The sequence below is a fragment of the Sminthopsis crassicaudata genome, chromosome 4, assembly GCF_048593235.1.
Source record: "Sminthopsis crassicaudata isolate SCR6 chromosome 4, ASM4859323v1, whole genome shotgun sequence".
Taxonomy (NCBI): Eukaryota; Metazoa; Chordata; class Mammalia; order Dasyuromorphia; family Dasyuridae; genus Sminthopsis; species Sminthopsis crassicaudata.
In genome coordinates this window covers 8051145-8066765 of record NC_133620.1, presented here as the reverse complement: position 1 = coordinate 8066765, position 15621 = coordinate 8051145, and the positions used below count along the sequence as shown (strand labels likewise).

The 15621-nt window shown below is 38.5% G+C and overlaps 1 protein-coding gene across 1 annotated transcript in view; it reads left to right on the top strand.

The window, feature by feature from the left end:
• LOC141541511 (biotin-dependent 3-methylcrotonyl-coenzyme A carboxylase beta1 subunit-like) overlaps positions 1-15621 on the top strand; it is a 59960-nt gene that overhangs the window by 26828 nt on the left and 17511 nt on the right. The window contains exons 5-7 of the mRNA XM_074265671.1: positions 5725-5805; positions 6377-6555; positions 9611-9803. Of these exons, the coding sequence (XP_074121772.1) occupies positions 5725-5805; positions 6377-6555; positions 9611-9803 (453 nt within the window). The remainder of the gene's footprint in view (positions 1-5724; positions 5806-6376; positions 6556-9610; positions 9804-15621) is intronic.

The following is a 15621-nucleotide window of genomic DNA, read 5'->3' as shown; positions in this document are numbered from 1 at the left end:
TGTATAAGTGTATCTGACTTAGATGCAAAATAAATAGTCGGGGACTGGGGAATCTCTAGGAGGATCAGCAAAGGCCTCATGGAGGAGAGGATATTTCAGCTGGACAGTGAAGGGAGTAAGGAAGCCCATGAGTGGAGATGATTGGGGAATGCTTTCCAAGATCATTGGGTATAATTGGGCAAATTTCATGATCTTTATACTTTTCTTTCTTTCTACATGAGGTACCAAGGACATCAATGGAAAGAAGTTTCTGTCTGTATTAAAAATCCATCCAAAATGTAGTCATTTTGAATCAAAGTCTCGAGAATAAGCTCTCTTATGACCCCAAGAAAAGAAAAGTTTAATCAAAATCAAATCTCACTGAGCACCTCCCAGTGACTAGGGATGTGCTGAATGTTTACAGTGATCTGTTTGCTGTGGCAGTTTACCAAACAAAAGAACCAAGAAGAGAAAAGGACACTGAGAACCACAGTCAATAAAAATGTCCAGGTGAATTTTGCAATGACTTCAAAAAGACTTTATTTGTATTTCTGCCAATGTTAAATAACAGCCATATATGCCAAAGCTTGGGTTAGTTTCCCTTTTAGAGGTGATGGTTTACACAATATTTCACTATTCTCCAGCTTCTTGGTGAGAATAAAATATCCTTATATAGAATGGAATAGATGCTTCCAGAAAAGGCAGAGGTAGCTAGCTAGCTAAAAAAAAGATGATACGTGGTAGATGATGAATAAACAGTCAGAAAAATGATAGATTACAGAGATGATTTTTTAAAGCAAATATAAACTTCCATCAACTATACTGCCCATGGCCTTGTGTGAACATTCAACCACTGACCATGTGTGACAATTTCTTTTCTTTTTCTCTGCTGAATCAGACATTTACTTCCTTTCGTAATTATTTTTGTCCTCATAGATCTTTGAACAAGGCTTACTTTCTAGCAGAGATTACCTTATATTTCTTGATTGAGCTTGCTCACCTGCCTTTGACAGTGGTCCTCAAACTTTTTAAATAGGGCGCCAGTTCACTGTCCCTCAGACTGTGGGAGGGCGGGACTATAGTAAAAACAAAAGCTCACACTCTGTCTCTGCCCCTCAGCCCATTTGCCATAACCCAGAGGGCCACATTTGGCCCAGCGGCCATAGTTTGAGAACCCCTGCATTAAGAGACGCCTGCCAACTGAACCATAGCTAGGTGAATAGAGCTTTTACCAAAGGGCCTAGAACATTTTTTCCCTTTCAGTAGCAAGGAAACCACTGATCCTAGCATCATTTAAACAAAAATCATTGACTAAGGGGCATCTCAATGGTGTAGTGGATAGAGTAGCAGTCCTAAAGTCAGGAGGACCTGAGATCAAATCTGGTCTCAGACGCTTAATACTTCCAGCTATGTGACTCTGGGTAAGTCACTTAACCCCAATTGCCTCAGAAAAAAATCATTGACTAAAATCTGAACCAGTCCAATTACATAATGGGTAATTGGTTGACTGGGTTCCTCACTTGTCTCTGACATAAATTAGCTATATGATCACAGGCTGAAAAATCATTTAGCCTCTCAGTACCACCAGATAGCTCACTAAGACTGTAAGTAATAAATGAATCACTAATCTGAATTGATAAAGAACATTTCTATACTGGAAGTTTCTTGGAAAAGAAGCAACTAAATGATAAGTTTCTTCCCACTGGATCACAGGGCAAGGTTCTCTATCCTCAATTGTGGCATGTTCTTGTTTTGCCCTGAGGTCTTTATCTCTTCCCCCAAGAAATCTGTATTTTAAAAGTTAATTTAAATGTCTTGTCATGTTACTGACTACAATTATGCTTTGTGAAGCTTGAATAGGGTACAAAACCCTGATTAAAGCTCAGCCTATCCATTCCCAAATACTTTTTCCTAGAAGTAACTTTCAGTTTTTATACTAGAGTAATAAAAGTATTTAACCAGAGTGTCTTTCACTTATTTAACTAGATTCTCCTGGAGGAATTGTCATTAAAATAGCTCTCATTTTACTCCAATTGATAAATGGTCAAAAGATATGGACACAATTTTCAGATGAAGAAATTAAAACCATTTCTAGTCATATTAAAAGGTACTCTAAATCACTATTGATCAACGAAATGCAAATTAAGACAATTCTGAGGTAATACTATACACCTCTCAGATTGGCTAATCTGACAGGAAAAGATAATGATGCATGTTGGAGGGGATTGAGAAAACTGGGATGTAACGAGCTGTCGTCTCTAGAAGCTGCCGGATCGCTCTCTGGGAAGAGATCTGCTGTGTCTACTCAAATCTCTCAGACAGATTCTTCTTCCTGTAGTGAACCGTCGTCTCCAGGCAGTTGCTGTTAACTCTTGTCCTTAGAAGTGATTTCCCTTCCTGCAGAGAGCCCCGTCAAGCCTGATGCAATTCAGAGTCTCTCTTCTTGAATCCTGGCTCTGAATCTCCTCCAGCTCTTATCCTTCTCCAGGCCGATCTGATCTCCAGGCCCAATATTGTGTCTTTTATCCTCCCAGAGAATGGGTGTGGGATAATGCAAGGGCTTCTGGGAAGAACCACCCCAGCCAATGAGCTTGCCCCCTCTATCAAGTCAACCTGAGTTCTCACCTTGTAATTGTCCAGAAAACCTGAATTCTCACCTTGTCACTGTCCAGACAACCTGAGTTCTCACTTAGTAATCCTAACATCTCCCCCTTTCTTTTGATTTAGAACATAGGACAGTCATGACCTTGAAACATAAATCCATCAATATGGGAAGTATTACAGATAATTACATAAATGACCTTGAAACATAAATCCATCAATATGGGAAGTATTACAGATAATTACATAAATTACATAAGCACATAGTAACATAGTAACATAACACATGCTAGAAGTATATAACATAATCATAAATTGAAAATTTATAAATGTCCATAAGTCCATTGTCCATTAGTCTTATCTTGTGTGAGGAAGTCCAATGATTCCTGCTGGTTTTAAAGTTCTTTAACAGTCTTCTTATCCATGCTCTTTCAGTGTCAGATGTTTCTTAGATCTTCTCCTTTATTTTGAGGTCTTTCTCTTTTTCTGTCTCTCTCTGATGGATAAGGCGAATATGACTCGTTGGCACCCATCTGATTCCTTCTCCTGCTGAAGAAATACAAGCAAACCCTCTCCCCCAGGCAGTTAACCTATCTGGTCCCTTCCATTCACCACTTTCTGGATCTCTCCACATCACCTGGCGATTATCTAAGGACAGTGGAGATGCTCGCACTGGACACTGCCCTTCTGGTGGGTTATAAAACCTGTCTGCCGGAGCCAGTGCATCTTTGTCAAAAATTAGAAAATTAATGGTATAGAGAACTAAATTTAGAAGTTCCCTAGGGCTACCTGTGGCTCCCCCTTTCTTTTGTTTTTGGAGGAGTGTCTTAATATCTCTGTTTCTTCTCTCTACTATTGCCTGCCCTTGAGGATTAAAGGGTATGCCCGTGGTATGTAAACTCTTATACTGTGCACAAAAGTGTGTAAAATGTTTGGACGTATATGCAGGTCCATTGTCTGTTTTTATTGCTTGTGGCACACCCATAATTGCAAAAGCTTGTATAAGGAATTCAGTGACCACTCGGGCTGTCTCTTTTGCTGCTGGCATTGCAAATGTGAATCCTGAAAAGGTGTCTACCACTACATGGATAAAAGATAGACGCCCACGTTGGGCGCCAATTGTAATGAGCTGTCGTCTCTAGAAGCTGCCGGATCGCTCTCTGGGAAGAGATCTGCTGTGTCTACTCAAATCTCTCAGACAGATTCTTCTTCCTGTAGTGAACCGTTGTCTCCAGGCAGTTGCTGTTAACTCTTGTCCAGAGAAGTGACTTCCCTTCCTGCAGAGAGCCCCGTCAAGCCTGATGCAATTCAGAGTCTCTCTTCTTGAATCCTGGCTCTGTATCTCCTCCAGCTCTTATCCTTCTCCAGGCCGATCTGATCTCCAGGCCCAATATTGTGTCTTTTATCCTCCCAGAGAATGGGCGTGGGATAATGCAAGGGCTTCTGGGAAGAACCACCCCAGCCAATGAGCTTGCCCCCTCTATCAAGTCAACCTGAGTTCTCACCTTGTAATTGTCCAGACAACCTGAATTCTCACCTTGTAACTGTCCAGACAACCTGAATTCTCACCTTGTAACTGTCCAGACAACCTGAGTTCTCACTTAGTAATCCTAACACTGGGACACTAATACGTTGTTGGTGGAGTTGTGAAGTGATCCAAGCATTCTGGAGAGCAATTTGGAACTACGCGCAAAGAGCTATAAAGTTGTGCATACTGTTTGATCTAGCAGTGTTTCTATTGGCCTTATATCCCAAAGAGATCTTAAAGGAGAGAAAGGGATCCACATGTACAAAATGTTTGTGGCAGCCTTTTGTGTAATGGCAAAAAAACTGGAAACTGAGTGGAAGCCCATTGGTTGGAGAATGGCTGAATAAGTCATGATATATGGGTCTTATGGAACATTATTGTTCTATATGAAACAATTAGTAGTATGATTTCAAAGATTTATATGAACAGATGCTGAGTGAAGTGAATAGCATCAAGAGAATATTGTATGCAGCAACAAGAAGATTATACGATGATCAATTCTGATGGACATGTCTATTCTCGACAATGAGATGACTCAGGCCCGTTCCCATGATCTTGTGATGAAGAGAGCCATCTGCACCCAGAGAGAGGACTGTGGGAATTGAGTGTGGATCACAACATAGAATTTTGACTCTTTTTGTTATCATTTGCTTGCATGCTATTTTGTTTCTCTTTTTTCTTTTTTTTTGATTTGATTTTTTTCTTGTGCAGCAAGATAATTGTATAAATATGTAGGCATATATTGGATTTAACATTTTTTTAAACCATGTTTAACATATATTAGATTACTTGCTATCCAGGGGAGAAGGTGGGGAGGATTGGAACACAAGGTTTTGCAAGGGTGAATGTTGAAAATTTATGCATGCAGGGACAGCTAGGTGGCACAGTAGATAGAGCACCAGCCCTGAAGTTAAGAAGACCTGAGTTCAAATCTGTCCTCAGACACTTAACACTTCCTAGCTGTGTGATCTTGGGTAAGTCATTTAACCCTAATTGCCTCAGTAAAAAAAAAAATAGGCATGCATAATGTTTTGAAAATTAAAAAATTTTAATAAAAAGCAAATCCCCCTTTAGAAACATTTGTTATAAACAGGTCGTTTTAAAAGAAAACTCAATCCAAAATTTAACCATCTACTCCATTCTAAAAGGAATTAGAAATTGGATTTATAATTCAATTACTATTGAGGACTCCTGTGTATGGAGGACTCACTCTACCAATTCTGCAAATTATAGTTTAAGAGAATAGCCTGGAGCACAGGGAGGTTAATTTTTTTTTGGACCAGCTATATAGGGAAGATGTTTTAGAGATTGGACAGCAACTTGAGTCTTCCTGGTCCAAGGTCTGTCCACTATCTACTTTGCCATACTTCCTTTCATGCTTAAAATCGAACCACACCCTGTCCCCAAAGGAGTTTACATTCAGATTTATGAACAATATTTCTACTGTCCTTGTTGCTATTCCCTTACTTAGACTGGTGATCACTGAGATTTATTTACCTATTTTAATGCAATAGTAATTTTTAAAGATTTAGTTGGAATTCATTGGTATGGAGAAGGGATCATATTTGGAAATTGATCATATGTCTGTCTACTGAGAATCTTTCTTGTTTTTCTAGGCAGAGATTTTCCCAGATTGTTGCCATGGCGGAAGAATTTTCTATAATGTAGCTCTCATGTCCTCTATGAAGATTCCTCAGGTAACTTGCCAGTGCAGTGAAGATGTAGCAGGTCCTTGCCACAATTCCATTTTTTAATCTCTCTTTTATGCAATGTCTCTTAGAATTTAAGCCGCTTGAGAGCAGACAATATTTATATTTATCTCCAGGACTTAATACACTGCTTGTCACATAGTAGGCATTTAATGAATGTTTCATCTCTCCCTCCTCTTCTCTCTCTCTCTCTTTCTCGCTCTCTCTCTTGCTCTCTTCTCTCTCAGTTGTCTCTTTCTCTTTTTTTCTTTGTCTCTGTCTCTCTTTCTCTCTATCTATTCCTCTATCTGGAAAGTGTTTCAGAGTTTTCCATATTGAGATATACACATTTCCAAGCTAGCTCTTCAAAAAATACTGGACAAATTGTAGATATTATTTAGGTTCTACAAATTCCTCCTGTGTCTAGAAGAGTTTAGGATCCGATGATCCAAGAACTTGGTTGTTGGATCAGAAAACTGTACATTAAAGTCTGTTAAGATGAGCCCTTGGGAATGAAGGTTAATGGAGGTGTTAATAGCTGAAAGCCCATGTCTATATTGAAGTCTCATGCTCTCCCTAGGTGGCAGTGGTGTGCGGTTCTTGCATTGCCGGAGCTGCCTATGTTCCTAGTATTGCAGATGAAACTATCATCATAGACAAGATTGGCTCCATGTTTCTTGCTGGGCCACCTCTGGTAAAAGCTGCTACAGGAGAAGATATTTCTATTGAAGAACTAGGAGGAGCCACTCTGCATTCTCGGTAGGGAAAAAGATTGTTCTTTCAACCCAACATGTAAAGCCCTCCGCAGAAAGTGGGTCCCCACCTAATTTTCCCCATATTATTTGGTAGTATTTCCCTTTGTTTTCCCCATTTGTGAGCATAAGAGGTGCAGTGAATAGTCAGAAAGACCTAAATTTAAATTCTGCCTTTGATGTTTACAAACAATGTAACCTCAGGAAAGTCAATTGACCTGTCTGAGCCTCAGTTTCTTCATCTGTAGAAGAAGGGCTTGGACTGGATAGCCTTTGATGTCCCTATTAGCTTCTGTGTTTACTTGTAACCTGGGTACAGATTGCTAAACTCTTGGCTGCATTAAGACGCACATCCCCTTGGTTCTTAGAGGAAGAAAAGATAGATGTAGATAAATGGAAGCTAGTGGGATATGAAATGAAAGAATTTCAAGCAAAAAATGGGCCTCGTTCAATTTCTGCAGAAGTATTTTATATCTACAACATAGTTCAATTAGCCTTAAACTATCAAGCAAGTTGTAGGAGAAGGAAAAGTTCTAAAAATGAACAGAGGAGGAAGTGTGAGGAAAAATGGAAAGATCAAGATCTTTCCCTAGAGCAAGAGGATTTAAATGAGGAATTATGGTATGATTCTCTTGAAGAAGCTTCAACCCTGCCTAGAGAACAGATTATTGACAGGCCCACATCAACCCCACCTTCAGAGATGGAGGAAGAAAGAGGGGAAGAGGCAGAAACACAAACAGAATCACCTGTGAAGCAGCCTAAGCCTATGACAAGATTAGAAAAAGCATTGGTTAAAGCTAAGAGAGAAGGACAGGATATAAGTGATTTTATACATGCATATCCTGTGATTGAAAATACTGACCCTGTAGGTAAAAAAAGGAGAAGATATGCACCTTTAGATTTGAATACAATTAAGGATTTGAAAAAAGGTTGTACCCTTTATGGGGCTACATCAGCTTATGTCAAAATGTTATTAGATGGTTTGTCTTATGAAGTCCTAACCCCGAATGATTGGAAATCCGTAGCAAGGACATGTCTGGAACCTGGAGAAAATTTATTATGGCTTGTAAAATTCAAGTCAGATGCAATTTGGAAATAGGAGTTAACACACAATTCACTTTTGAGCACTTAGCTGGTGAAGGTCAGTATGGAGAGAATTCGGAACAGATTAATTATACCATGACAATATATGAACAAATTGCTAAGGCTGCAATAAAAGCTTGGGGTGTCCTTCCTGGACAGAAAGATCGTGGAGAGGCTTTCACTAAAATACAGCAAGGTCCCAATGAACCTTTTGCAGATTTTGTGGGACGTTTGCAAACTGCTGTCAAAAGAACTATTGGAGAAAATTCAGCTACAGAAATAATGACCAGACATCTGGCTAAGGAAAATGCCAATGAGATTTGCAAAAGAATTATATGGGGATTAGACAAAGATGCTCCTTTAGAGGAGATCATAAGACGCTGTGCTACAGTGGGAACAAATGCTTTTTACACCCGGACAATGATGAATGTGGAAAGACAGGGTCCCTCCTGGCAAGGGCCTTCTAGAGAAACTCGGCGATGTTTTCAATGTGGAAAAATTGGGCATCTAAGAGCTCAGTGTAGATATGGAGATACAGTGAGAAGACAGGGTGAGAGAAGACCTAAAACTCCATGTCCAAAATGTCACAAGGGCCTCCACTGGGCCTCCGAATGTAGATTGACACAGGGAAATGACAGGTGGGGCCCAGCTTCAGCCCCCCAAGTGGGGCATGATGGCAGCCGAGGTTACATCCAGAGAATTTTAAGACACGATCAATCAGCCAAAAGGCAATCAGATGGAAGAAAGGGATTGAAATTAGGAAAAATAGAGTTGTGTGCAGTAGAGACTACCGAGATACTCCCTGGAGAAGTGAAATCTGTTCCTGTTGAGCCTATGGATCCTTTGCCTTCAGGCACAGTAGGCTTGACCATTTCACCTTCTGAGAGTGCCTACAAAACAGTGTCCATCCATACACTGATGTGGGAGACTGGAGAACGTGTATCTAATATCCCAGTCACTAACACAGGCAGACAACGTGTAATTTATCAACCAGGAGAAGTAGTAGCATCAGGCTTATTGTTACGGACCCCTAATAAGCAACCTAGTGATAGTCGCCTAGATTTTGACTCCAATGAACAAAATCCAGGAATATATTGGACAGCAGCTGTGACAGCTGACCGACCTATGCTTACTATTTATATAAACGGAATACCATTTGAAGGATTGGTAGACACGGGTGCAGATCGTACAGTTATTAGAGGTGCCAATTGGCCCGGTCACTGGCCAAAGATTAAAGCAGACACCTATATGTCTGGGCTGGGAGGATAAAAAGAGACAGCACTGGGCGCAGAGAGCAGATCGGCCTGGAGAAGGATAAGAGCTGGAGGAGATTCAGAGCCAGGATTCAAGAAGGAAGACTCTGAATTGCATCAGGCTTGACGGGGCTCTCTGCAGGAAGGGAAGTCACTTCTTTGGACAAGAGTTAACAGCAACTGCCTGGAGACAACGGTTCACTACAGGAAGAAGAATCTGTCGGAGAGATTTGAGTAGAAGACACAGCAGATCTCTTCCCAGAGAGCCCCGTCAAGCCTGATGCAATTCAGAGTCTTCTCCTTGTCTCTGGGAGTCCTCTCTTTTATTCTCCCAGAGAATGGGCGTGGGATAATGCAAGGGCTTCTGGGAAGAACCACCCCAGCCAATGAGCTTGCCCCCTCTATCAAGTCAACCTGAGTTCTCACCTTGTAATTGTCCAGAAAACCTCAGTTCTCACTTAGTAATCCTAACAGATCCCTGTTTCTTTGTATGTAGAATGAGAAAGTGGATGACCTTGAAGGTCTCGTACAGCCCTAGATTGTGGCCCTTATGGACCACAAATGAGTCATAACCTGAGTTATTTGACTGAGAACTTATACTATTGAGATCACAGAGCCCTGAAAATATTGAAATATAATTCATGGCTTGGGTTTTCACTAATTACATTTTTAATATGTTGAAATATGATTTTTTTTCTATTGGTCCCTAACCACTTTTCCTCTTAGAATCAGTGGTGGTATTGATTATATCACATCTACAGAGGAAGAAGCCTATGAACAGGTTCGGAGTATTGTGATGACCTTCAATTGTGGACAGCATCTGAAAGAGTCTGTGGAGTATGATGATCCCTTATACAGCCCAGAGGAGCTGAAAGCTTTGGCCCCACAGAACCATGAATGTAGCCTAGATGTGAAACTGGTAAGCAGAATGGATGTGTTGGAACACATGGGAACCACCTGACAGTGACCAGAATGGATCTCCTCTTGTGAGAGGATGATACAAGGATGTAAAGTTCTGTTGTCTCCAGAGACTGTCGATCGCTCTCTGGAAGGAGATCTGCTGTCTCAACTCAATTTCTCGGCCAGCCGCCAACTCTGACCTTGAGTAGAGACCCTTCTTAACTTGCTCAATGTTGCTTCTTTTACCCTCCCAGAGAATGGGCGTGAATAACTCAGGGGCTTCTGGGAAAAAATACTTCAACCAATGAACTTGCTCCTTCTAAGCATGCAAGCTCCTTCTAAGCATGCAAGCTCCTCCCCAGAAGTTCGAAGGGATAAAACTCCCAGTAAAGGCTGGAACTAGAGAATTGTTAAGTACCGACTTAGCACTTAGTAAGAACCTAATATCTCATTATCTCATTAGAACTTAGTAAGAACCTAACACAAGGAGACTTGAGAGGCAGTTGCTGTTCTCTGACCTCTCTCACTGAGAGGTCATTACATTGTCTGACTTGACTTCTCTCCTCTTCCCTCTGTCTCAAATTTATCTCATTCCCAGTCTGCAATACCTGTGTCAGCAAAGGCTGCCCTGCAACGCCTTCAGATGTTATGATCCACAGCTGTGGAGGCTCTTGGAGAACTGACCTGTCGCTTAACAGGCAAGGGCCCCACTTTAACTGTGAATGGGATCAATCCCTTTAATTAGTAAAGATTCCATTTTAAAAGGGAATTTAGGCAAGTATCTTATGGTCTAATGAGAAAGCCTCATGAATGTGTCAGATATTCAGGCTAATGGTGATGAAAAAGTGGAAAGAGTGCTGAACCTGTGTCAGAATTCCATCTATGTTTCTTCCTAGCTCTGAGGCAGCTAGGTGATGTAATGAATAGTGAACCTGAGTTCAAATTGCTATCAGATTTTCATTGTGTGATCCTGGGCAAGTCACTTAAAAAACAACTTTGCTTCAGTTTCCTTAATTGTAAAATGGAGATAATAATAGCACCTACCTCTCAGTATTATTGTGAGGATCAAACAAGAAAACATTTGTAAAGCACAGGGCCTGGTATATTTTAGACATTTATTAAACATTTTTCCATTGCTTTTTCTTGAAAATGTTATTCTCCTCAATTTTTTCACTTGTAAAATGAGGGGGTTGGACTAAATGATTCCTAAATTCCCTTCAAGATCTATATCTATGAAACATGAAAAAGAAAACAAAACTTTAGTGATAATAATAAACTAAATCAATCAGCTAGCATTTATTAAAACAAAACACTACTGTGTGAGTGACATTACCTTGAAGACTTAAATCCCATAGAGTTGTCTTTTTGTGTAAGTAAATTTGACATTTCAGCAAGACACTTGACATTTAGCATTTTTGCTTTGTGATCTCATGGATATGGAAATGCAAATGAGCTCCTTGAGGGTAGGGACTGTCTTCCTTTTCTTTTTGTATCTGCAGCATTTGGCATAGTACTTTGCCCATAGTAAATACTTAATAAATGCTTCATTGGAAGTGTTCATGAATGAACACTTCATTCACTTATGTTAAAAAAAAAACAAACAAAAAACAACTGTGTATTTCCTTATTCTTCTTGGAGCAGCGTGCTCCATCTTTAATCTCTTGGAATTCATGGTTGCCATTTTATTGTTTGGCATTCTTAAGTCTTCCTAAGTCATCAGTCTTTACAAAGTTGAAGTTCTTTGCCACTATTTAGAGGGCTACCATAAATGCTTTTGCATATGAGTCCCTTTTCCTCGTTCTGTGATTTCTTTGGGATACAGGACTTTTTATGGCATATATAGGTCAAAGGATAGCCACAAATGAGTGACTTTTAGTGACATAGTTCCAAATTTCTTTCTAGAATGACTGGACCAAGTTCTCAGCTCCACCAAAAGGTTTTAGTGTGACTGCTTTTTCCTACAGCCTTCCCAAAAGTTATTTTCCATTTTTATAACTTCTGCTAATCTGAAACATGTGAAGTTGAACCTCAAAGTTGATTTGATGTGTATCTCTCATTAGTTATTTGCATATATATGTATATATATATATATATATATATAAAACTATATATGTGTATGATAGATGATATTTTGTATTTCTTCTTTTTGAATACTGCCTTAGGCTATTTATCAATTGTGGAACAGCTCTTGTATTTATAAATGTAAATCAGCTTTTATATATTCTAGAAATGAGACCTTTATTATAGAAATTTGCTGCAAAGAGGATTTACCCTGCTCTTCCCCTCTATAACTTCCATTTTTTATTTTAATAATAACAAGAACAATAGCAGTTATATAGCTTGTAAAATTTGTAGTTTGCTTTACAAACATTATTTCATTAAATTTTCACACCAACCTTGTGAGGTAGATGCAATTATTACCTCAATTTACAGAGATGGAAATAGTTAAATGATTTCTCCACCAGGATCAATGTCTATATCTGAATGTAAACTCAGTTCTTCTTAACTCCAGACTTAGGACCTTATTAATTTATCAACTGAGTAATGGCTCTTATTCTTCTAAATTTGAGCTAGTTCCTTATATATTTTAGAAAATGAGATCCTTGGGGGAAGATTCTGGGAGGATGGCAGAATACTTCAGAAAATTTTAAGTTCTCCAGATTCTTTCCATAAAGACAACAAATTTGGGCTTCAGGATGAACATAAACTGGTAAAAAACAAAGAAAACTTGGGGCGGAATAGGGGTTTTTCTGGGATAATTTGAGAAGACCAGAACACCCCAGGATTGGGATTAACTAGTGTAAAGAGCAAATTCATTGAGGCTAGTTTTACAGAATAACCAGCAGAAATTCCTGGGGCTGTCTGGATTGAGCTGGAGCCTCAGCTCCAACTACAAGAAAGTTCACCTCCTCAACAGCATGAGGAATCAGAGGTCCAAATGTGGTTAGAGTGAGGGAACCTCTGCTGATGAGAAACTCTAGGCACAGCTGTGCTGCAGAGATAAAGCCCTGAATGAGAAGGAACCAGTACATCAGTAGTAGGGAAGGAACTCTGCTGCCTGCAGGCACTTATAGGAGGGAAGAGGTTTTGCTTAAGGTTACAGGTCAGAGAGGAGAGTTTAAGTGAAGCTAGAGATGCCACCCCCTACTCCAACATGAGAGGTGTTTTCACTAATAGTTCTTAATTTTTTAATGAATAAACAAAGAAGAAAGAACTCAAACATAGAAACTTACTATGGGAATAAGGAAGACTGGAGTTCATCTTCAGAAGACAGTGAAATAAAAAAAAAGTCTCTTCTACTTCAAAGAATAATGTTAAATGGCTATCTACCATTTAGAATTTATAGAAAAACTCAAAAAAGATTTTAAAATCATGTGAGAGAGATTGAGGACAAACTAAAAGAAAAACAATGCAAAAGAACTCTCAAGATTATGAAAAAAAATTAACCAACTAGAAAGGGAGATAGCATCTTAAAGAAGAAAATATTTCTTTGAAAATTGTGACCAAAAAAAGAACTTTGACAAAATAATGCAAGCAATAATTAAAGAAAATTGTTCTGGAGTGCTACAACACAAGGGGAAAGTAAAAATAGGAAACAAAATCTATGTATCACCTTCACAAAGAGATCCTTTGTGGAAAACACGTAGGAATATTATTGTCAAATATTGAAACCCCCAGATCAGAGAAAATTTTACAAGAAAAAACATACCAAAAAACCTTTTACAATTCAAATATGCTGGAGTTACAATTAGAGTTGTACAGGATTTATGAGTAGCCACCATAAAAACTGCAGATCCAGAAATAATATACACTAACCGATCAAAAGAATTAGGTCTTCAGCCAAAAATATATCCAGAAAAATTCTCCATAATATTGAATAACAACAACAAAAAATGGACATTCAACAAATTTGCACATTTTCAGGATTTTATCTTAACCAAACCCAAACTTAATAGAAAATTTAACATATAAGGGCCAATATCAAAAATTAGTTTCAAGGAACTCATCATGGATGAGTTGTACATGGAAATGAATACCATATATTTGTGCACGTCAAAAGAAAGATTGGGGCAGAGTTGAGTATGATCTTATTCTAAAAAAGCAATACTATCTAGGAAAAGGTAAAAATAGTAATTATATTATACAAATGAGATGCAGAGGAAGAAATAGATAATAGATGAGGGGACAGATCATAGTTCTGAAAACCTATTTATGTCTGGAATAGGGAATACAATACATATACATGATATATATATATACACACATATATACATATGTATACATATATACATGTATATATACATATGTATATACACATGTGTATATATATATGTATACATACATATATGTGTGTGTGTATATACACACACACACACACACACACACATACCATGAAGGATATAGCATCCTCCAAAATCTATAAAGAAATAAAGGGAGAGAGAATAGGATGAGGTTGGGATAGAAGGATGTGTAGATTTATGGCAATAGGATAAGTTGTGCAGATTAATGGGAATGGGATAAAAAGAGAAGGGAGAGTTGAGAAAAGATAAGAGAGGAATCCATGGGTAGAGGGAGGTTAAGTAGTAGGAAGTCAAGTTAAGGAGCAGAATTAAAATAGAAGAGTTGGCAGGATAAGAGATATACACAAACACTACAACTAGTATCAAGAGTAGAATTTATTAGGAATAGAAAAGTAGGACTAGTAATTATTGATTTTAGACTAAGTCAAACAAAGATATAATCAATATATGTATGTATGTGTATATATATATGTGTGTGTATACATGTGTGTATCTTTTGTGTTTCTGAGTATGGATATATACACACGTAAGTCTATGTATGTGTGTATATAGACATGTACATGTATGTAGGCCTGTGGGTATATGTATGTGTGTGTATCCATATCTATCTGTCTATCTATGCTTAATTATAGCCTGCTTGGGGAGGTGAGGGGGATAAAAGAAGGGGGAAGAATAAAGTAAAAAGTGTGCAAAGGAGAACAAAAGAATAATTTACAAGGAAACAAAGAAAAGATGGACAATTTCTATTTACAACATATGCTTTCTTGAAATAGAAATATATCATTATATATTTTGAATCCTCCCTGATGCTCTACTGGACACACGAGAATATTTTATTTTGCTTTAAAAATTCATTTTCTCTCTTTTTTTTTCTATTTTTTTTCACATTTTATATTTAGTTTAATAAAAAAAGAAAAAAGAGAGAAGAAAATGAGCCCCTTAACAAATATACTTACTGTAGAAATTTCTCCCCAGTTACCCATTTTCCTTCTCATTTTAGCTATATTCATTTTGTTCATGTAAAAACTTAATTTTTCTAAATTAAAATTTCCCTTTTTAATTTGCTGTGATCTTCTTCCATGGTTTGCTTGGTTTCAAACTCCCTGTTATGCATGGATCTGACAAACAACTTGTTCCTTGGTCCTCTCATTGGTTAGGAAGTGCACTTTTATATTAGTCATGCATCCATTTGGAGATTATCTTGGTATATGGGTTATAGGGGAGGTTTCAGAAGGAGCTAGCCCTTCTGGTTAGAAGGCTCTCAGAGCCATTTTTAGGGTTGCTCTTCCACCTTTGTTATGCACCTGGCACTCAAGTCTCACCTATGGCTCTAAAAAGCATATACCAAAAAGGTACATGCAGAGGTAGGTTAACCCTACAGTTAACCATTTTTACAGATAGACTAAACCAGGTTGAGGGTAACCCAAGGGTCTCAGACCTGTGAGTTAAGCATGTGAAGACTTTTCAGAACCTAGTGGAATGGACAGAAGAGGATGATCTGTTCCAATTGTCATGAAGATGGCTGAAGCAGCACAT